Source organism: Varanus komodoensis, unplaced genomic scaffold (genome assembly GCF_004798865.1).
Source record: "Varanus komodoensis strain SLA01 unplaced genomic scaffold, ASM479886v1 scaffold110, whole genome shotgun sequence".
Taxonomy (NCBI): Eukaryota; Metazoa; Chordata; class Lepidosauria; order Squamata; family Varanidae; genus Varanus; species Varanus komodoensis.
The window spans coordinates 982,758-1,004,235 of NW_025335318.1; the positions used below are offsets into that span (position 1 = coordinate 982,758).

Genomic DNA, 21,478 nt, shown 5'->3' on the forward strand with positions numbered 1-21,478 from the left:
GGGGTCCAGAGATCCTCTGGAATGGTGTGTGATGGACTGCAGGGCCTGCAGCAGCGGGGAGGGCTTGGCAGGACTGCTTTGTACAAGTAACAAAGCTTTTCTGGTCATTCAAGATGCCTCTTGATCTAAGCCATAGTTTATTAAATAAACATGCTTGTTGCTACAATCCAGTTGCAGTGTAGTTGCAACAGCAGCTTAGCATGAGAAAATGGAAACTTTGGTACAAATCCCCCTTGAAGTAACTTGGGTAGCTTTGAGCAAGTCACTATTTTTCACTCTGACTTGTCTCACAGCAGGATTACAAAGGACAAAATTAGGTACCTTCTTCATATGGTACAAGACTAATAAAATCTCTGCAGCCCTAAAATACCATGTACTGTTATAGAAAGGCTTGGGCAACCCACGGCTTAATTTCAGTTTTTAAATGCCTCTTTGCAGGAGATTGGTTCAGACCTCTGGCAACACCAATCTGGCCCTCCCCAGGCAGCCTGCTGAGTGGGCAAGGAGGGGAGCCACAGCGGAAGGACAGGAAATGGGCAGCTTATCCACTGCCTGGATGCATCCCCTGGCAGAATACTTCCAAGGGAACCCAACCCTGGCCAGAAAAAGGGAAATTTCCCTTACTCTGGAGATGATATGCCAGACCCCTGTGCATGACAGTTGCCAAAAGGAGTCTCTCTCTCTCTCCCCCTCTCCTCCCCCTCCCCCCACACGGATACACAGGGGGACACACACGGATGGACGGACAGACGGAGAGTTTTCTTTGAGATGAGAAGAAAGCTTTTTGCTAAGGTTATTGCTACATGTGGGGAGACTTTCAGGGTGCTCCATAGCTCAGGGAAGAGGAGATTAACGCTTCCTTTTCCATCAGTAACCCTTCTTATGTGCTTTTGCCTCTTCTGGCATTTAGGATTAGAAAAAAGTTCCCAGTGGCAGCAGTCAGAACGTTTTCCCTTTAAGCCTGAGTGCTGCAAGGCAATGGAGATGTGGCAAAGTCTTGTGAGACTTGGTAAAATACCACTGTGACACTTCAGGCAGGACTTTGGAAGGCCTTTGCCCAGCCAATGCGTTCCGGTATCTCTCTGCAGCCGACTGCTGTCCAGTCAGGCTTTGGTTGCAAAGTGCCTGGCTGGTCAGCTGCCATGGCAGCCTCTCCCTTTTGCCCAAAGCCCAGGCAGCCTCAACTGGATGAGAAACTGGCGGGAGAAGGATGTGCTTTGGTGGGTGTACGTATGGGAGAGCAAAGGGGCTTGACTGTACCCATCTTCCCTGACCATTGGTCATTCCGACAGATGGAGACAATGGCAATTGTGGTGCTAAAGATCTGGAGAGCACCAGGTTGCTTATCTTTGGACCATATGCCGCAGATGTGTCCTTTCAGTGCTGGATGAGGGTTTCCTCTATTTAAACTGATCATCTTGTGCATGAACTGCTGGAGTGCAGAGTGAATCCAGTGCACCTTAGGTGAATTCCAAGAGGATACAGATTCTACATCTGATTCTACATTTTCTCTGCCTGAATCTGTTTTGATTCTACATTTTCTCTTCTACTGCAGGATCAAAAAGGGAATTGCTTCAGGATCAGCAGGGAAACGCTCCGGAGACCATGGAGCACCAGAACTCAGGGCTGGCCAAACGTTTGGCCACACTGTTCTCAGGTCTGGTGGAGTGCATGTGTTTTGCGGGTGTCATTTTTGGATGGGCATCCCTGGTCTTTGTCCTCAAGGATCTGAACTACTTTAAGGATCTCTGTGTGCCAGCTGCCAATCAAACAGCAAATCAAACGAACTCAGGTATGTTCGGGGAAGATGGAAGTGGGGGTTAAAGTAGTTTTTAGTCACTCTGGGTTTATTGACACTGGACTGCTTGTAAGTCAGAAACAGCCATAAGACAGGACTTGCACAGGTTACAATCCCACCAAGCCAGATGGAGTTCGCCAGCTGTGTGTTGCACCTTTGCCAAATACTTGACGACCTTCCTGGATTTTGCATTCCAGAGCAGGTGAGCAAAAAAACAGAGTGCTTTACCAGGCCACCAGTGGATAGCCGTGTATGGCTAGTGGGCTCAGTTTAGCTTGGTAAGTAACAGGTTGTACAGACCTGGCACAGAGGATGGGGTGAGTGAGTTTGAGGGTTTCTGTGAAATACTGCAGTAGTGGGCAGATGGCAAATCTTCAGATGCTTGGACTTCAACTCCCAGGACCCCTGTCATTGTGGCCAATGGTCAGGAATGTTGGGAGCTGAAGTCCAAAGCACCTGGAGATCTCCTTTCTGCTCACCACTGAATCATTGAATACAAAGAGCCATCGGTACTTTCACTGGAGTGTCTGCACAGCCGTTCTGTGCAGGCTATTTTCTAGGAACAACTTAAGCGCGATGCCTCAGATTACGGCTTTTCTCCAGCGCTTCATTAAAGAAATACTATGTTCCTTTCCCAAAAACATGTCTTGCAGTCACAGGATAGTCTCCTCCTGGCAGTGGATCTGCTTGGAGAAGGGAATCAAGAGGACTGAATGAGTGGCAGGCTGGAGCCTCTTCCCCACAGCAGATTTATTTATTTATCTATTTAGAAAATTTCTATGCCGCCCCATTCGCCGAAGCCTCGGGGCGGCTCACAAAACATCAATTAAAATATAATACACTAAAAATATAAAACGAATTAACAATATAAAATAAGTCGCCCTGGCCAAAGAATAAAATAAGCAAATAATATTAGCAATTAAAATGACGTTTGAATAAAAAGGTCTTCGCCTGGCACCAAAAAACAAATAACGACGGCGCCAGGTGGACCTCTCTGGGGAGCGCATTCCATAGATTGGGCGCCACCACAGAGAAGGCCCTCCTCCGAGTACCTACCCTCCTAATTTCCTTCACGGAGGGTTCCCGGAGAAGGGCCTCTCCCACAGATCTCAGGGGGCAGGTGGGCGGGCGTATAATCCTTAGTAAGCGCTCCTGCATCTCTCGTTGCATGACAGGCAGGGGTAGTTGCTCATAAATAGCACAAGTGCTGCTTTTTATAAATATGGACTAAAAACGATCAAAGAAAAGCACTGGAATGTTTCTCTGTGTGGAGAAAGTTGGCCCCTCTTTTTCCTGGGCGGAAGGCTGGCAGAAGGCTCTTGTCTTCGGATGGACAAATCTGTCCCTTTTGGTTTCACTCAATTTTGCTTCCTTTCCTGGTTTAAATTCATTTAATCCCGTTCCACATCAGTCTGGGTTTCTTTTTAAACCACCTGAGAATCTATCCACATTTGAATGCACTTCTCCTAATATGCACATTTATTTTTGCACATTTCCCAATGTATATGTTTTTGCACACTATTTTCCCTAGCAGAATGCTTTTTGGTATCTTATTTTCACCAATATATACATTTTGTGCACACTCCCCCCCATGATGCATTTTTGTCGGCCTTTTAATTTTTATTGGAGAACTGCATCACAGCATTTGGGGAAACTGTCAATATTGAAGTATAATTGCATGTCAGTTTGCATATTTGTTTGAGAAGTACACATTAGGAAAGTCCATACTAAAACGCAGATCAAATGACCATCTCCCTGTTCCTAGTGTGGGAACAGTCTGACAGAGTTTAACCATCAGCCCAGCCTTCCTCCTCTCCACAACTGGGGCACTCAAGCTTTCTAGTACCAAGGCTCAGCGCTGGGATCAGGCTAAGATAGTTTGATCATGCCAGCTGCCCCATCCCATCCCCACCCCCATTGGGACATGCCAGGTTTCTTGTGCCGGGGCTCAATTGTAGAACAGAAGAGCTCATCTGAGCATGTGCAGAATGCACTTTTTAAAAATCATGATTAAGTAACTGCAGCCATAACTGTCACTGCTGGAATTAAAGGTAAAAAGCTTTCACTTGGGAAACTTTCAGGGTGGTTTAAGCTCATGCTCCTCTCATTTTAGAAAGCGAGCACTGATTACTGCTGCTAGGGCTTTTGTGTGAGGTGGGGTGGGTTAGGGAATATGGAGGATAGAAGACCCGCTATATTGATGTGGAGGGCTATACGCAGTAAGCATGTGCTTGGGGACGTATGCATAGCAGCCACATGGCATAACATGTCTCAAAATCCCCCCTTCCCTTGTAGACTGCAGTGCCCAGGATGAACAGTTCTCCCTCATCTTTACGATTGGGTCCTTCATGAACAACTTCATGACCTTCCCCACGGGCTACATATTCGACCGCTTCGGTACGCTGGCAGCCCGTCTGATTGCAATGTAAGTGACACTTTCACTGTTTTGCTGCCCCAAAGCTCCCTGTCCCTGTGGAATCAAAAAAAGATTGACAGCAGTGGATCTTACAGGGTTCTGGTATCTTTAAGAGTGATGCTGCAGGAAGAAATGCGTCCATCACTGCAGCACTTGCAGGGGAGGCAACAGCTGAACCCGTGGAACTCTGTCCTGGCATGCAGCTCTCCATCAGCTGAAGGGCTCCAGAGCAAGAATGGGCAGCCCAACACCGCAGTTTGCTCATTGACTGCCTCCTGATTCGGGGGCTGAATGGACAGGAGGGGGCTTTTAGTGGCATGCTCCTGGAGGGCTCTTGGATTGCATTCCCCTGGGCAGCAGGAGGTTGAATACCGCAGCGGCAGGATGGACTGGAACAATGCAGACTGTGTTCCACTTTTGGTTGATTATCCTTGTAAAAGCACACTGCTTGTGGTGGGGAGAATAATGAAATACCACACTGGGGAGAAGGCTCTAGTCGTGCCCAGCCCTGTCAGGGAGTTCTCAACACGGGGACACATTCAAGACTGCAATTGCCTGCTGGCAGCCTGACATGATTCAGTCCATTCTCGCCAAGTGTGTCTACCAGCCTCGGCTACCCTCTGCAAGGGACGGGTGAAGGCCCGTGCTCGTAGCATATGGGTGAGCAGAAGGGAACAGTGGTAGTCAGAATTTATTTTCTCTGCTTTCTCTCTCCTTCCTCTCCCCCACCCGCACTCTGATCCTTTCCATCTCTTCTCCCCAGCCTGTCAGGGTTGCCAGACAGCTGAAATGATAAATATGTTATCTTTGAAGACCCAGCCTGTCTCCATATGCCCCAGAGTACGGAGATGTTTCTTCAGACTCGATGCAAATCTTCACATAGTCTAATGCACGGGTTGCCGCCCCATCAGGGGGACCTGCACCCACAGGAGGTAGGGCAGAACCTGCTGCCAGAGGCCTTTGCACAGTGCGTAAAGCATGGGCTTCCGTGTCCAGGATAGTTGATTTGATATATATCCTTGAATATGCATGTGTGAATGTACTAGCTTAAAAGTAGGTAGGGTTGGGGCAGCAAAAGGAGGCATAGAAAGGGATGAGTGCAAAAACAGGGGAGAGAAAGATGTTTAGGGCTCCAACGGTCTGTTTCCTTGAAAGACCTTTTGGACTGGAGTGGCTGCAGTTTTTCATTTCTCAGTTTTGATTTCCAATTGGGCTTTGGTCAGAACTGCCTGCATGATCGCTGCTGGCATGTGCTAAATACAGCATGGTTAGACTTTTGGCATCAAATGAGAAAAGTTCCTGACAACCGAGCTAGAAAAATCTTTTACTGTTAAAATTTTAGCCTGGCTACATTTGGCTTCATAGCAAACTTCACTTTTGACTCTAGCAGTGTGCTTTGTTAAGATCTGCTGCTCAAATCTTCAGAATTATACTTATTTCTAAGTTTGGTTTTGAGAAGTGTAGAAACAGACCTTCTCTTTTCAGTGCCCAAAAGAAAATCTGAAATGCCAGCCATATTCGGATTCTTCAGTTGTGTTGAAACCTGGTGGATAAGATGAAATACTAAGATTTCTAAGCATTTTATATAAAAAGTAAAATACTATGAAAAGCAATGTAAATACAATATAAAATAATAAATACATTAAAATCTTGCAACAAGAATAGTAAAACAGAGCGGTGCGTAGCAGAGTTGACAAGTTATTTTAGATTGGCAGAGATTTTTAGGAGTTAGTAGGTGACAAGGAGTGTGGGAGATACTGTCATATTAGCTGTGTGGAAGCCAAAGCATTCAAAGACACTATTGATAAAGCATTCAAGGAGATAAAAAATAAAACTGCCACTATTGTAAAGTCATTATACAAACCTGTGGTGTGGCCACACTTAGAATAGTTCAAATCACCTCACCTCCGAAACTGAGCTGGAAAATGCACAGAAACAAGGAAACAAGTTGATCGGGGGTTGCAGCCTCAATGCGGGAAGGCTACATAGTTCAAAGCTCCTTAATTCAAGATAAACGCAACGAAGGGTGCAATCCTACGCCACTTTGAAATGAGTTGTAAAGCTCCCAGCAAGCACGCTGCAAGCAGCTGTACCTGGGATTAGACCTTTAGCAAGGACAATGCACAAGTTTATAAAACGGGGTATGTTTTTCATGCTGTTTCCTAATACTAGAAATTAGGGGTCACTGATGACGCTGGTCGGCAAGATGATTCCGAACAGACAAAGGGAAGCATTTTTTCACAGAATGGACATGCTGCCACAAGACGTGGTGGTTGTGTGCAATGCCTTTGCCTCTGTGTATCGTAGCTGTAGGACTAGCCAACTTTATTAAGGGTTAAACAAGGGCTATACTTTGACTGCAGGCCCAGAAGGAGAGGGAGGTCAGTGAGCCTAAAGCAGTGTGATGCCAGTTTGCAGGAGCTGGGCATCTAAGTCTGTTTTTGGTTTATGAAGTTTGTTTATGATCAACTAGAAATACGGGCCAATTTACACTGCCTGGTGTTTGGGTCCAAGGTCTTCAGTGTAGACTTGCTGATCTGTACTGGCAAGCACTTCATTCTATGAATGAGTTTTCCAGTCAATGCAATCCTCATCTCAGCCAACAGGACTGGAAGTCCAAGGGTTCCTGTGTTCACAATACAGGAAGCAGATATCTGCTGCCTCTGCAGTTTTAAGTTCCTTAATCTGTTTGAGTGTATTAATGGACTGGGCAAAGTCATGCCGCTCATGTGCTTGGCATGATCAGCAGTGTGCAAGAGGGCAATGCTAAGGTGGCTGTTCTGGGTTCCCTGGCACCCCTTCCTCCCAAATCTGACATGCCATGTGACCAAGCTCAAAGAAGTCATGTGTGGTCACCTCTGTTTATAATGCTGTGATGTGTCTGATGGATACGTGATTTCAATAGAAAGCTGCTGAGATCTGCATTCTAGAAGTGGAGGGCAAAGAAAGAGGTTTCCCTATCCCTGGTTTAAACTGCACAATGACCACAAAGACCCTAACAAGGTCTTCAAGGGAGGGTTGCCAGTCAAGTCTTCCCCATGAGGCCCTTCCATCCACAGGGTGGGAAAATAAATCAAAACTCAGCTACCTTTTCTGAAGGAAGCTACCTGCATTCCGCACACCCAGATGTATCCTGCCAAACTTGAGCATTTATGTTTTATCTGGATTGCAAAAGAGGCTAGTATTACCTATAAACAGGAGGTTCAGAGAACAATGATGGGTGAAAAAGGAATTATCTTGTGAAGTGCAGGTGTAGAGTTTCCTTTGCTTTTGCAGGACTCCTGCCAACATACACGAGGAGGAGGAGTTAGCTTGGCAGTAGCAGGGATGGCCAGACAGCTTTTTATAGCCCTGAAGCATTAGGCAGCAGGAACCTGGAGCTGGAGCTAGCAAAGATGTCAAGACCCAAAGTGGAGGGGGGGCAGCAAACCCAGCCCCAGGGCTTGCACACCTGGCTAATGGCCTCATTGTGAGGCAATCGCACCCCTCTCCCTTGTTATACCTGCACAACCAAGCATGTGCTGACTTGGGTGATGCAGAGAACTCTCTGGGACTCGATGATGTTGAATGGAGGGGTCAGTTGGTGACTCCGCACCTGCTTTGGAGTTCCTGTATATCAGGTGTAGGGAGCCCTCCTGTCCGTGGGCCTGCAGGTCTTCCTCCCCTGGCCCTCCAGCCTCCTCCAAGGCTTCCCTCTGTGATCTCCCCGCTTCTGGACTGCATAGCCTAGCAGCCTCCCACCCTTGCTGTGCATCTGAACTGTAGGGAAACAGCTGAGGTGTGGTGGAAACTCCACAGCTCCCTTGCCCACTCTCTGCAGCTGTTTCTAGAGATAGCTGAGCTGTGCTGGTGGAAAGGAGATTTAAATTCCTAATGATTTCTCCCCTTCTCCACTACTCTGAGAGATCCCCTGAATGGTGCCAGTGGGCACTCTTTTCCCAGTCCAAACAGCCACTTCAGAAGACCAATTTTCCACAGCCTCACAGGAGCAGAAGAAAGGGTTATGTCTCCCCTTCCTCTACTGTCATTTCAGTCATTAGGTTACCTTCCTAGGTGATGACATTTGCTTTAACTGTGCAGGTTTGTGTCTGTGTGCACACATGCACACGTGCATGGGCATGCACACCTACATAATATGAAGACACTTTGAGCATGCATGTAGTTAAGCATCTGCACTGAATGAAACCAGGGAAGAAGACACCCTCCTCCTCCTCCTCCTCAACTAGAACTGAACACAGTATTTTCATGATTTCACTCTGTCCACTAGTCCTCTGCCTCCATCTTTTTTCCTGTCCATGTATTCCTTTCCTGGGCATGCCTGTCTTCATCCTTTCCCTGCAGCTTCCCTCTGTTTTCATTTGATCCTCCAATTTCGAACATCCTCTTACTGATTCAGCTCTCCTCCTGTACTGCCCGTGGCAGAGGAAAGCTCCCTGTGTCCAGTGGGGGATGCAGGGAGAAGGTAGATCACCTGCTTTTCCACGTGTCCACAGTCCACTATCCATTTGGTAGCCCAGTGCCCCTTTCTTTGTCTTCCAGATCATCCTACACGATGGGTACCCTCCTCATTGCATTTTCCTCAGCAGGTGAGTGCTCCTGGATGAAGCACAGTGCTACAGAACAGGGGCCTGGGACTCAGGCAACCTGGGTTCTAGTCCCTGCTTGGCCAGGGAGCCCACTGGGTGACTTTGAGCCAGTCCCAGACCCTCAGCCCAACCTACCTCACAGGGCTGTAGTTGTGGGGGTAAGTTTGAGAGCAGCAGGAGGAGAATGATGTAAGTCGCTTTGAGTTCTTTAACAGAAAAGGCAGGATGTAAATCTAATAAATAAATATGCAAAAATAGTAGTGCGGGATTTGAGACTATTGTGGAAGATACACCTGTCAACATTGCTTCTGTGTGGTGGCCTGTCTTTTTCCTAGGATAGCAAGTTTTAATTTTATTTTTTACATTTCCGTATCACAATAGCTATGCAAAGATCTAAAAATGCATTAACCCCATTTTTAAACCTGAAGGGCTAAATAGTCTGAGAGAATAAAAACACAGTGTCAGATTCTGAGGAGGGTTGGCAGTTACGGCGCCGACACTGCTGTTAGACAGTGCAGTTCATAAAACGCTGTTGCCAGTCCATGTAAGCAGAAGATTGCAGACCATTTGCAAAGGTGGCCCCATAATTCAAGGAGAAATTTATCACCCTATAAATAACTATCTTATAGCAATCTCTGTCCAGGTAGGGTCACAATTGTTATATCAGCCTCAGGACGCAGTCCTGTGCAAGTTTAGACTGAGAACAGCCTTTTTTCTGGCTAAACACGGGCAAGATTGTGCCCTAAGCTGATAAAAGGGGCTCTGTACCACCAAGCTACTTGTCTGTCCAGCAGCAGCACTGAACCCAGAGCAACCCCAAACTAGGAACCGATCCTCTGGGGTAGGGGCCCTCAAGCTTTTCCACCAGGGGGCCAGTTGAAAGCTGCTGGTGCTGAGCACGGGCTGGAAAGGCGGTGCCGGTGATGTGCACAGGCTGGGGTGCGGTGCACGGCGAGGCAAGGTGAGGCAAGGCGTGGGCAGGCACGTGTGGCGAGGGGAGGCGAGGCACGGGTGGGCACGCACCGCAAGGCAGGTGCATGAGGCAGGGGCTTGCTCGCTCTGAGATCGCTTTCTCTGAGGGAGCAAACCGCTGCCTCCCCGTGCGTGGGGTGAGGTGGGTGGTGGCAGGCATGCGCACGGTGGATCCAAATGGGCACGGCGGGCCTGATCCGGCCCCCAGGCCGTAGTTTGAGGACCCATGCTCTAGGGGATGTGCTGCCCCCTCCAGAACAGGTCGTATGTCACTCAAGGCAGGTGTGCAAATCATTCTCTTGCAGTCGTAGTGCTCCCAGTTTTCCCACCCCAGCTTCCATTTTGTTTTGCTTTGCCTCCATTCCCTTAAAAAAAGCAAAGAATATCTGCTGAGAAAGAAAAGATGGAATAGTTACGCAGGCCTCACTCTGAACACCTTTCCCTGGAAGTACCCTTAGGCTTAAATCCAGTGGTGGTGTTTGGCTAGAGGAAAGAAAATTGCTGGCAGGATGGATTTCTTCTCCACCTGCAGCACCTGTGAACCCCAAATCTTCAAAGCAGGTTTGGTGGGTCCTGAGAGAGGGGGTGCAGGGAATGGAGAAGTGCTGTTGCATGATAAGAAACTGCTGAAACTTCCTCACTCGCTGAAAATCAAGAGGGCAGGATCCTTGTCCTCCTGTTGGTAACTTCTCATCCAAGCTGAATGCAAGTTGCTCTAGCTAGCAAATAATGTGTTAAGAGCTGGACTCCAGTAGTGCTGGTGGTCTATTTCCAACCAGGCCAGCCACCATCCTTCAAAATATTCAAAGTGTGATGAAAACCCCCTGATTTATGTAGCATGCATCTCCCAGCCTGAAAACACCATTAGATGCATCTTATACGTAGTATGTGAATGACCTTAATATGAATTTAATAAATACCATTGTCTTCACATTTATGTGGAGGAGCTTAAGATGTTTGGACAGGTCTGTATAGGGGCACTGTATATGCATAGTGGGTATGAACCTGAGCTTTATAGCTTAGGAAAGTGCATTGTCAATTTAATTGGCACGAAGGTGTGCTTATAGATACAAAAGAGAAAGGGGGATGTATGTGAACCACATGTGTGTGATACGGTATGCATGCCGGAGTTTCTGTGTCTATAATGATTGCAAGAGGGAGCAAGAAATGGCATTATGATATATCTCGGTTGGGAGACTTTTAATCACTTCCTACATGTTACTGGATGCCTATTAGCCCAATTCTCAGCTGGATGTAGGTTTGCTGTAATAATGTTAAATCCTAACCATTTTTAAAGATCAGAAAAGGAAGGCCACATGAGATAGGATCTTAACAGCATCCAGATTTGTAGTAGGGCCCTGCTTTACCTTTGTTTCTGGCTGGTATTTTGTATTAATCTATACACATAGAGGGCCAAAAAGCAAAATAATTGGGCTCATCCTTCCCATTGCTGACTTCTCAATCCCTTCAGCTTGTATACACAAGTTACACTGGATAAAGCATGCTGAATTGCATCACTGCATAAACTGAAAAATCACAGTGCATTCTTTTGCACTGGCTCAGCTACCTTTTCAGTGCTGTGCTGTGCTGTGTGTGTTAGAGAGAGAGAGAGAGAGAAGGTGTTTAAGGTGTTGTGATGTCTAGCTGTGTCTTGTACTCTGAGCTTAATGGGCCCGTGGTTCAGACAAGCTTCCACTGATTTGTCCCTCTTCGCCTTGCAGCCACTGCGCTGATGCTATTTCCAGCACTGTCCTTTCTTTCCATTGGCGGAATCCTCCTTATCCTCACCAACATGCAGGTCTGATGTTCTTCCCTTGTGCATCTAACTGAAGAGGGGGACTGGGAGAGCAAATAGTATACAGGATAACACCTTTTTTTTAGCAGTTTTGGGTGCGGGGGAGGAAATCGTCTAACCATGAAATGGTACTTTCTTTGGGTGGCAACAGATTTCAGAATGGTCTACATTTCTGTGATATGTTAAATTTGAGCTGGTGAAATGGTGTCATTTTGACATTTACTTCCAAGTTCAAATACATTGAATGTTGTCTGGAAAACATCAGATGGTGGGAATAAAATGAAGATGGGTGGATTGCCTTTGACCTGTTTGCCATTGTTTTGCCAAACCTATGAACTTATTAAATGTGCTTGAATAAGAATTAGGCCCTTTTTTCTGTGAACAGCCGAGTCATTTCCAGAAAATGAGTCCATTTCGTTTTTTGAGGTTTTATTTGTCTCTCCAGGTTGGAAACCTCTTTGGAAAACACCGTTCCACTATCATTACCCTCTACAATGGGGCCTTTGATTCTTCATCTGCAGTATTTCTTGTCATCAAGGTTTGTGGTTGTTTTCTAAAGAATGGGAAAAGCCCAGTGTTACTATAGTTCCGAAATAAACAAAGAAAGGAAGACAACAAAGCCTCTGCCCTTCCTTGTGTGCTACTTCCTGATGGATGCACAATCAGTCAAAAGGCATTGGGCAGCTATTCCATCTTCTTTAACATGTTCTTTATTCTGGTTTGAAAAAAGATGTAAGTAGCTACAAAACCTCCTTTCCTTAGCACTGCAAAAACATGGCCTTTCTGACATCTACCACACCTGGAATTGCAAAAGACACCTTTGTGCCCCTTTTCGTGCATGCATGTTCCATCCTATTTTGGTGGGATGGGAAATCATCAGGTGGATACAGAAAGGACATTTCCTCTCCAACTCCTCTTTCTCTTAACAGTGCTTATGGGCTCTTCAGAATGGCTTAGGAAAGAAAAACGTGGCCTATAAAGCAGGGATAGAAGGGTCCTTCTCTCTGTGCTGCTTGCCCCCCCCCCCCTTTTCACTGCTGTTTTCTTCCACTTGGCTCTGATACCAAAGGTGGAGTTAACAGGCAGAAGGCTCCCCTTTACTGGAACAAGCCTCCTTGTTTTACAGTAAAACAAGCACAGGGACTTAATGCTGCACAGAGGAGAACCTCCTACTCTTTCTCTTCTTGTGTGGCTACCGGTAGCCTCCAGCAACCAGCCTTTTAAACGTTTACACAAAGCACTTTGCTGGCAGTGAGAAGAGGCTTGGAACTGAGCAGCTTCCCTCCCCATCAGTGCCATAATGGTTGCTTTGTAGAAGGAAAGCCTCACTACCCCAACACCACCGCAGCACTGCCTGGTGCTATTATATTTTTTCCTAACCCTATTTTATCAGAGATCCACTGACATGCATGTGTGTTTTTATTTATTTTGAAAAGCAAACTGTTTCTGTACTGGTGGCTGGAAGAGTTTGGGTTCCAAGAAAAATGCAATAAGGCAAGAGTGGGAACCTGATTTGATCTGCAAGCCAAACTGCTTGTCGCTGACCAGTGAGGCAGCCTGGGTGAAGCTAGGAATGCATCCACACCATGAAGTCCCTCCTGCTGGTAGCCAACTCTCATCCCACCCATTTTGCTTTTCTTTATGCAGGGAAGGACAGGGAGGAATGGACTGACCAGTTTGGGTGCTTGCTTTGTGTACTGCTTGCTGGCCTGATCTCCAGTCTATGGGAATTCCTCTGCATATTGCTCTCCTGGCTGGAATCCAAGGGATGCCAGAGTTTCCCCATGCCTGCAATAATGGAAATAATTAGGGGGCTGCTAATGCTCTTGGAAAAGCCAGAAGCAGATTTCACCAGAAGCATACACTAAAAAAAAGGAAAAAAAGGACTCCTCCATTAACAATGGAATAATTTCCTTGTAAAAAAGAAAAGAAAGAAGGCCTTTGTGCCACTCCCTGCTAGCTTGTCACTTTCATAACCCTTGTGCAATTCCTGTTTTACCAAGAAGTCTGCTAACATACTTTTCTCTTTTTTTAGCAAGCAGCGAACAATCAATTTCAATGCTGCTGTTAAAGGCATTGTATTCTGGGAATTAAGTAGCAAAGGAAACAATTAATTATATAACTGGCAGTGCTGTTTGGAAAAGCCAGAAACTGATCTCACTCATGCACACACTACTTCTTCTTTTTTTAAAAGCAAAATGTTAAGAAATACTAGAGAAAATGATAGATCTCATTAGGGGAATGGAACTGAGCTACAGGACACAAAACGATTCTGCAACACAAAAATACAGCAAGCAAATGGTAAAGCAGGAACAGCTCCACAGGTCATCAGTAATCCCCAGGGACAACTCCTCCACAAACGTCCATTACACATTTTATTGTCCACACCTTAAGGAAATGGCTCTGCTTTTCTGGTATTTCATTTCTTGTTGGATTCTGAATTAAGAGACAAGTCAGGACAATTTCTGGGAAAATATGGGGCAGGAGTAGAAATGTGAGTAGCTGCATTTCTGAACTCCGTGAAATGTAAGTGAATGAGCCGTGGCAATCCAAAATACATTGAAAACACCCCCCCCCCACACACACACACACACACACACTCATCTTGCCACTAAAGCAGTGGAGGGCTCCCCTGTGATGCTGAGTCATCAGCCCAGACATGGAAGCATCTCATGAGCAGCTCAGGCAGGGAAGAGAAGGGTGGACGCAGCTAACCGCAGCATCCCCTTTCTTCTGCCCCACCTAATCAGTTGGTACTTCTTCAGCCAGTGACTCAATGGGATGAACTGGCAGCTGATTAAGACTGGAAACTAACCAATTTGAAAGAAACAGCTGGTCAAGAAGAGGGCAGGTGGCTACTTTAAGGGAACAAGATACAAGCATGGGTAGACAATGGCCATTGGCAGCAGTAGTCAGGAATGATGGGAATTAGAAATCTGTATGAATTTTCTATCAAATGTTCTATCAAACTTGGGATTCTTTTTATTATTGGCTAGAGAAATGCGACTCTGAATAGATTTAAATAAGTTTTTAAGTTATCATAAATAGAAAAAAATGTGGGAGCTGACCCAGCAGGCCCGATGTTTCTGATGATTGATGTTGTTTTTAGTTTTCTTTTGTTTTAGGGTTATTTTGAATAAAACTTATTATAAAAAAAGGAATGATGGGAGTTGTAGTTCTGGGGCATATCAGGTTGGAGAAGGCTGGTGTGTATGATGTAACAGGAGGGGGGATCCTGATTTCAGCAAGTGGAGAGGAAGGAACAAGCAGAAACAGAGAAAAACATGGTGAGGATAAATGCCAAGATTCCAAATTTACCTGAACTTCAGGGACACTTAATTTGGATTTTTCACTTGTACGGCTAAGATCATGCGTAGCAAATTTTGTAATTCCCCATCCTGAGCAGATTCATTTTTCCAGTTAAAACACAAAACAAATGGCCTCCTCTGAAGCTTGTACTATCAATAGATGAGCTAACTGATGCCCCCTCAGGAGTATTAGTTTAGCAAACTGTTGGCCATTTTGTTATTGGACATGGGAGAATTAAGCGTGTCTGCAGCTTGTAGTGAACCTGGGACATTTTCAGACCTTCACTCCTCTTAGTGGCTCTGTTCCATACGAGGTTTCAGTTGGGTGCCCTCTGCTGATCCCTAGTTAGGTCAGAGCAGAGGCTGAGGGCCAGACAAGATACGATCCACAGTTGTCTGCGTCTTTCGGCCAGCAGTCTGTTTTTTCCCCCTCAGGGAGCTGTCACTTTGGGTACTTCCAAACAATGCTTTTATTGAGTGTTTTCTCTGCCCCTTTCATGGAATTTTATAGGGGGGGCAGCAAGCTGTCTCTTCAAATTTTAACTCTCCCATGTTTTCCCAGCACAGTTCACCTCCTCCTTTTTTCATCTTACCAGAAATAAAGGGGTGGGGTGGTGGGGGGAGAGAATAGCAGCACAGTGTCTTTCGACTAGAGACACTATGAGCTTTCCATCCAGAACCACCTTTTGAGCAAACGATCTTGGGGTGGAGGAAAAGAAGCTTATTCAACCCTTTCTGTCTTTGCCATGTGTCTACTGAAAATGTCCCCACTGTAGCTGCTTTTCTGCTTTGGGCAAAATTATACCCATTTGTACCCACACGGATTTGTGTGTGGGGATCTGTATGAATTTTGAGTGGGTAAATACCAGGAAGAAAAGTGTTGAGCTCCTGCCCCACAATCCTCCACTTAAACTCACAGTGCTGCAACCTTTTCCCATTGCAACAAACCACTGGGAGTGAGAAGAGCCAGGAAGGCCTGTGTCACCTGTAGTCTGGCCCTGAGTCATTAAGTGTCAATTAAGATTCAGTCAGGGACTCCTTCTTCTGCCTGAAATGTTTTGGTTGAGTTTGTTTTCGTTTTGTTTTCCCCACTGAGCCATTCTAACAACCCTAATTTACCCAAGAGATTTCTGACTGGATTATGGGAATGCTGAACAGTATCGTCCCTATGCACACAGCTGAAAACTGCCTCTCTCACAGCATGCAAAAGCTTTTGGATGCAGTTTTACAAATACAGCCCAGATACGGTGAGGGAACTAAGGAGCAAGCAGGACCCTTTGGTGAAATGCACAAGCCACATGACAGAGAATATGGGGAAGTAGTGAGAGCTGAGGGAAAGTGCAGCGGGCCTGTGTGATTTCAGTGGGAAGTTGTGGTTAAAGGCATAGACTTGATGTCAGCCCACAAGGGCTCTTCTGTTCCAGCTCCGACAGAGCACTGTATGTTTATGTGACCATGCTGCTCCCCTAAATCATGACGCACTTCCCAAAAGCTGCCTTGTGGCCATGCTGTACTCCTCGTAGCGAATGTGAGGCAGGATTTGCTGACAATGTTGTATGGTTCTGCTGAGGCAGAACAGAATCACTGAGGCCCAGAGAACAGAGGCACCTGTGCCATGGAAGCCTGTATGAAGCCCACTACCTAGGACATGGGGGTGTTGAACTTCAGGCCCACAGGCCACATCCAGTCCTTTGGGGTTTCCTGGATGGCCCCATTCCCTTCCCCCTGACTGCTGGTTGTTTGCTGTCCTCCCAACCTTGCGTGTTTTTTTCTGATTCTCCAGAGTTCCACCGCTTCTTCTAAAGCTGGGAGCCAGGGGAATGCAGGGCCTGGACTCAGGAGATCTGGGTGCTAGTCCCCATTCAGCCATGGAGCTCACAGACTCTCAGCCCAACCTACCTCACAGGGCTGTTGTGACTAGTAGATTGAGAGGAGGAAGGGGATTATGTAACCTGGCTTGAGTTCCTTCAAGGAAAAAAAGTGGGATATAAATTAAATAAATAAATTGCCGGCAAGAAGAATTAGAAGATAAAATATGCTTCAGGTATATTTTGCCTTTTGCCTTCAGCCCGATTCACCACTGGACTAAGGTCCCCAAGAGCTTCTCCAAAATCAAATTCTGTTCTTCCATGCTTTCACACATTTCCAGTGGAAGTTTTTGGTTATGTTTTTATTTCCTGTGACTCAATTTGCATACAAGTACAGAAAGTACAACCAACCAATCAGTCCACACATCTACACAATCTAGGCAACTCAAGAAAATCCAGTCTGCAGTTGAATCTGTGCATGGAATTTGTGGCATTCTGAACTCATTTGACTCCCTTGTGGATTTCTCTGACACCCCTAGTTTGAATACATCTTTGAATTTTGCATGCATGTGAAAAGCACGAATAAAGGCAGCTGCTGGAGGGAAGGAATGGAAAATTGGCAATCAGGATTGCAACTGGTGGAGTTTAACCCATTCCTGGCCCCTGGGGGGGGGAGGGGGACAGGGGGTGGTCCTGAGGAAGATCAGCAGTTGGAGCACACTGGTAAAAGCAGAAACACAAGCAGACTGGCTCAGATTTGTGCTTTTCGCCCACAGCTGCTGTATGAACAAGGCCTTTCACTGAGATCCATGTTCCTCTTCATGTCTGCGTGCAGTGTCTGGCACTTGATCCGCACGTTCTTCCTGATGCCCCGCCACCATATCCCGTATCCACTGCCCCCAGGGTACACCTATGGGTAAGCAGTACTTGTCGGTACACAGCTGCCTCCTCTGTTTGTCTTCCAAAAATCTCAGTCTCTTGCCTGTCTGCAGCCCCTCATCTGGACCTTCTTCCTTCCTCACGCTAATCTAGTGCTTGGACATCAACTATTGCCCAAGGCAATCCTGCTTGCTGACTGCTTCTTCAAGAAGCTGTTGGGAACATAAGCCCGGGGATTCATAGAGGGTCAGCAACACCCCAACCAATCACTGTCACTGTGCTTTTTAACAGCAGCTGGGTGTGCAAAATTTTTAGTGGATAATGTTTATATTCCTGCTCTTACTTTATCGACCTTTTTTTTAGCATGTCATCCTGCTCTTAAAGTAGCCATGACATTTTTTGGAGTGAGTTGGCAACCCCAAATTCACATCCTTTCTTGTTCACTTTCCCTCCCAAACTTTTTTTGTGGTGATTTTTCAGCAACACCATCAGGAACCCCTTTGAAAAATGTAATTTGGAGTGCTTAGGTGTCATGTTGCAGCATCTTCAGAAATTCTTGCTGCTTAAGAGAAGATCACGTGGCTGTCACTGAAATGATTCTGGAAACTTTGATCCCCAGTTTGAATCCATTGTTTCAGGATACCTGTAGTTCAGGCAATATCACTAATAACCTGGTTCTTGGCATGAGTTGGGAATAAGGGTCAGTCTGTGTTACACACAGGGACAGGTTAACTGTAGCCTTGCCGTTGTTTTTGAAGAGAAAAAGCTGGTTCTTGAAGAGGTGAAGATGCTTGAAATGAGATGCTTGCTTGCTTGCTTGCTTGCTTGCTTGCTTGCTTGCTTGCTTGCTTGCTTTCCAATTTGTCACCTCTATGCTTTGAATCCAGTTGTACAGTGGTAAATTTTGAAGTGCAGGTGTTCGCAGTCCCCATACTACACCCCTAGGAGAACCTCAGAATTCAGGCAGATGTGTGGATCCATGTCAACAGTTCTAGCAGTTTTCATTTCTACCAAGGTAGAGGATTGCATCCTGAATTGGCTAGTAAATAATGTCACAGTTCCAGAGGTACCTCTGCAAAAAGAATTGATGGGAAAAATTGAGTTAAATATGGAAATTAGTAGTTAACTCAAGCAGAGTACCAATCTGATTTGCTGTTGAGAAAGATAACCTGATCTGAGGATGAGTTTTCCAGTTTCTTGTGCCTTCCCCCTTTTTCTTTTGTATGCTTGGCTATACATGTATAGCTCGTGCGTGTTTTTTTTTTTTTTAGATATTTCTTTTGACAGCTTTGTGAGCAATGTTATTATAGTTTAATATTTTCCTATCATGTTGCATTGGCCAGAAAAATCACATCTGTCTTGTACCCATCTGTCTGTCTCAGCACATTTTGTGTAGAATCTGAGGAACTTTTGCTTTAGCTCTTTGTCTGCAGAATGTGGGGGAATGCAACATGAAGACTGGTGCGTGTGTGCGTGGGCTGGGGGGGAAGTGCTAGCCGTGTTCTTTGTGCTTGCAGATTGAGCTGTAAGAGGAGGTCCCAGTCATACCGCACCTATGAGGAACAACGCTCCACCAAAAGCCCAGATGTGCATGAAGTCCAGGACTCAGATAATAGTGACTCAGCACTCACTGAGAACCATGATGCCCAAAAAGCAATTTCTGGCAAAGGTAGGAACTGAAACATGTTTGCAAGATCTCTGGTTAGAGATTGCCACTGGCAGAACTTCATACTAGCCAGGAATGCCATGTGGGGAATATATTCTCTTTCTTTTTCGATAAACTTCTGAGACCTGCCTTTCATACAGTCTAACTACCAATAATTCATAGGCAACCAGGCACCCTCTCATTCCAGATAGAGCATAAGGCCCCATGTACTTCTGAACTGTCACTATCAACAATTGCTATTCCAAAGGAAGGCAGAAGTTATGTTATGTTAGTTGTGAAGTCATGTCCAACCCATCATGACCCCATGGACAACATTCCTCCTGTCCTCCACCATCCCCTGGAGTCCACCTATGCTCACATCAACTGCTTCAGTGTCTCCATCTAACCATGTCATCCTCTGCTGTCCCCTTCTTTTGCTGTCAGTTGTTCCCAGCATTAGAGTCTTCTCCAGTAAGTCATTCCTTCTCATTAGGTGGCCAAAGTATTTGAGTCTCATCTTCAGTATCTGGCCTTCTAAAGAGCAGTCAGGGTTGATCTCTTCTAAGACTGACTGGTTTGATCTCCTTGAAGTCCAAGGAACTCACAGGAGTCTTCTCCAGGACCACAGTTCAAAGGCCTCAAACCTTCGGTGCTCAGCCTTCCTTATGGTCTAGCTTTCACAGCCATACATTGCAACTGGGAAAACCAGAGCTTTGACTACACACACTTTTGTTGGCAGGGTGATGCCTCTGCTTTTTTGTATGCTGTCTAGATTTGCCATAGCTTTCCTCCCCAGGAGCAAGTGTCTTTTAATTTCTTGACTGCAGTTCCCGTCTGCAGTGATCTTGCAGCCCAGGAAAATAAAATCTGTCACTACCTCCATTTCTTCCCCATCTATTTGCCAGGAAGTGAGAGAACCGGATGCCATGATCTTAGTTTTCCTAAAGTTGAGTTTCAAGCCAACTTTTGTGCTGTCCTCTTTCACCCGCATCAAGAGGCTCTTTGGTTCCTCTTCACTTTCTGCCATTAGAGTGGTATCATCTGCAAATCTGAGGTTGTTGATATTTCTCCCGGCAATCTTAATTCCAACTGGTGATTCATCCAGCCCCACCTTTCTCATGATGTGCTCTGCATATAAGTTAAATGGGCAGGATGACAGTACACAGCCTTGCCAAACTCCTTTCCCAGTTTTGAACCAATCAGTGGTTCTGTGTCCAGTTCTCACTGTTGCTTCTTGACCCGCATATAGGTTTCTCAAGAGACAAAGAAGATGGTCCGGTACTCCCATCAATTTAAGAATTTGCCACAATTTGTTTTGATCCACACAGTCAAAGGCTTTAGCGTAGTCAATGAAACAGAAGTAGATGTTTTTCTGGAACTCCCTAGCTTTCTCCATGATCCAGCGTATGTTGGCAATTTGATCTCTAGTTCCTCTGCCTCTTCGAAACCCTGCCTGTACATCTGTTAGTTCTCAGTCCACATACTAGCTTGTAGGATTTTGAGCATAACTTTGCTAGCATGTGAAATGAGTGCAGTGGTGCGGTAGTTTGAACATTCTTTGGCATTGCCCTTCTTTGGGATCGGAATGTAAACTGACCTTTTTCAATCCTGTGGCCACTGTTGAGTTTTCCAAATTTGCTGGCATATTGAATGTAGCACCTTCCCTGCATCGTCTCTCAGGATTTTGAATAGCTCAGCTGGAATACTGTCTCCTCCACTAGCTTTGTTGTTGCTAAGACTTCCTAAGACCCTTTTGACTTCACATTCCAGGATGTCTCGCTCGAGGTCAGCGACCACCCCATCGTGATTATCGGAAACGTTAAGGTCTTTCTTGTATAGCTCTTCTGTGTAATCTTTCCATGTCTTCTTAATCTCCTCTGCCTCTGTTAGGTCCCTGCCATTTTTGTCCTTTATCATGCCAATCTTTGCATGAAACTTTCCCTTCCTATCTCCAATTTTCTTTAAGAGATCTCTAGTCTTTCCTATTCTATTGTTTTCTTCAATTTCTTCACACTGTTCATTTAAGAAGACCTTCTTATCTCTTCTAGCTATTCTCTGGAATTCTGCATTCAGTTGGGTGTATCTCTTTCTCCCTTGCCTTTCGCTTCCCTTCTTTCCTCAGCTATTTGAAAAGCTTCCTCAGACTGCCATTTTGCTTTCTTGCATTTCTTTTTCTTTGGGATGTTTTTATTTGCTACCTCTTGTACAATGTTGCAAACCTCCCTCCATAGTTCTTCAGGCACTCTGTCTATCAGATCTAATTCCTTAAAT

General features: G+C 45.7%; 1 protein-coding gene across 5 annotated transcripts in view; it reads left to right on the forward strand.

Moving 5' to 3' along the window:
- The window catches only part of SLC43A3 (solute carrier family 43 member 3), a 57,207-nt gene that overhangs the window by 27,162 nt on the left and 8,567 nt on the right, over nt 1-21,478 (forward strand). For all 5 annotated transcript variants that reach the window (XM_044420838.1, XM_044420837.1, XM_044420834.1 and 2 more), the window contains exons 2-8: nt 1,556-1,792; nt 4,094-4,223; nt 8,754-8,800; nt 11,494-11,570; nt 12,013-12,105; nt 17,460-17,599; nt 19,080-19,231. In XM_044420838.1, coding sequence (XP_044276773.1) covers nt 1,606-1,792; nt 4,094-4,223; nt 8,754-8,800; nt 11,494-11,570; nt 12,013-12,105; nt 17,460-17,599; nt 19,080-19,231 — 826 coding nt within the window. In that variant the 5' untranslated portion in view covers nt 1,556-1,605. The remainder of the gene's footprint in view (nt 1-1,555; nt 1,793-4,093; nt 4,224-8,753; nt 8,801-11,493; nt 11,571-12,012; nt 12,106-17,459; nt 17,600-19,079; nt 19,232-21,478) is intronic.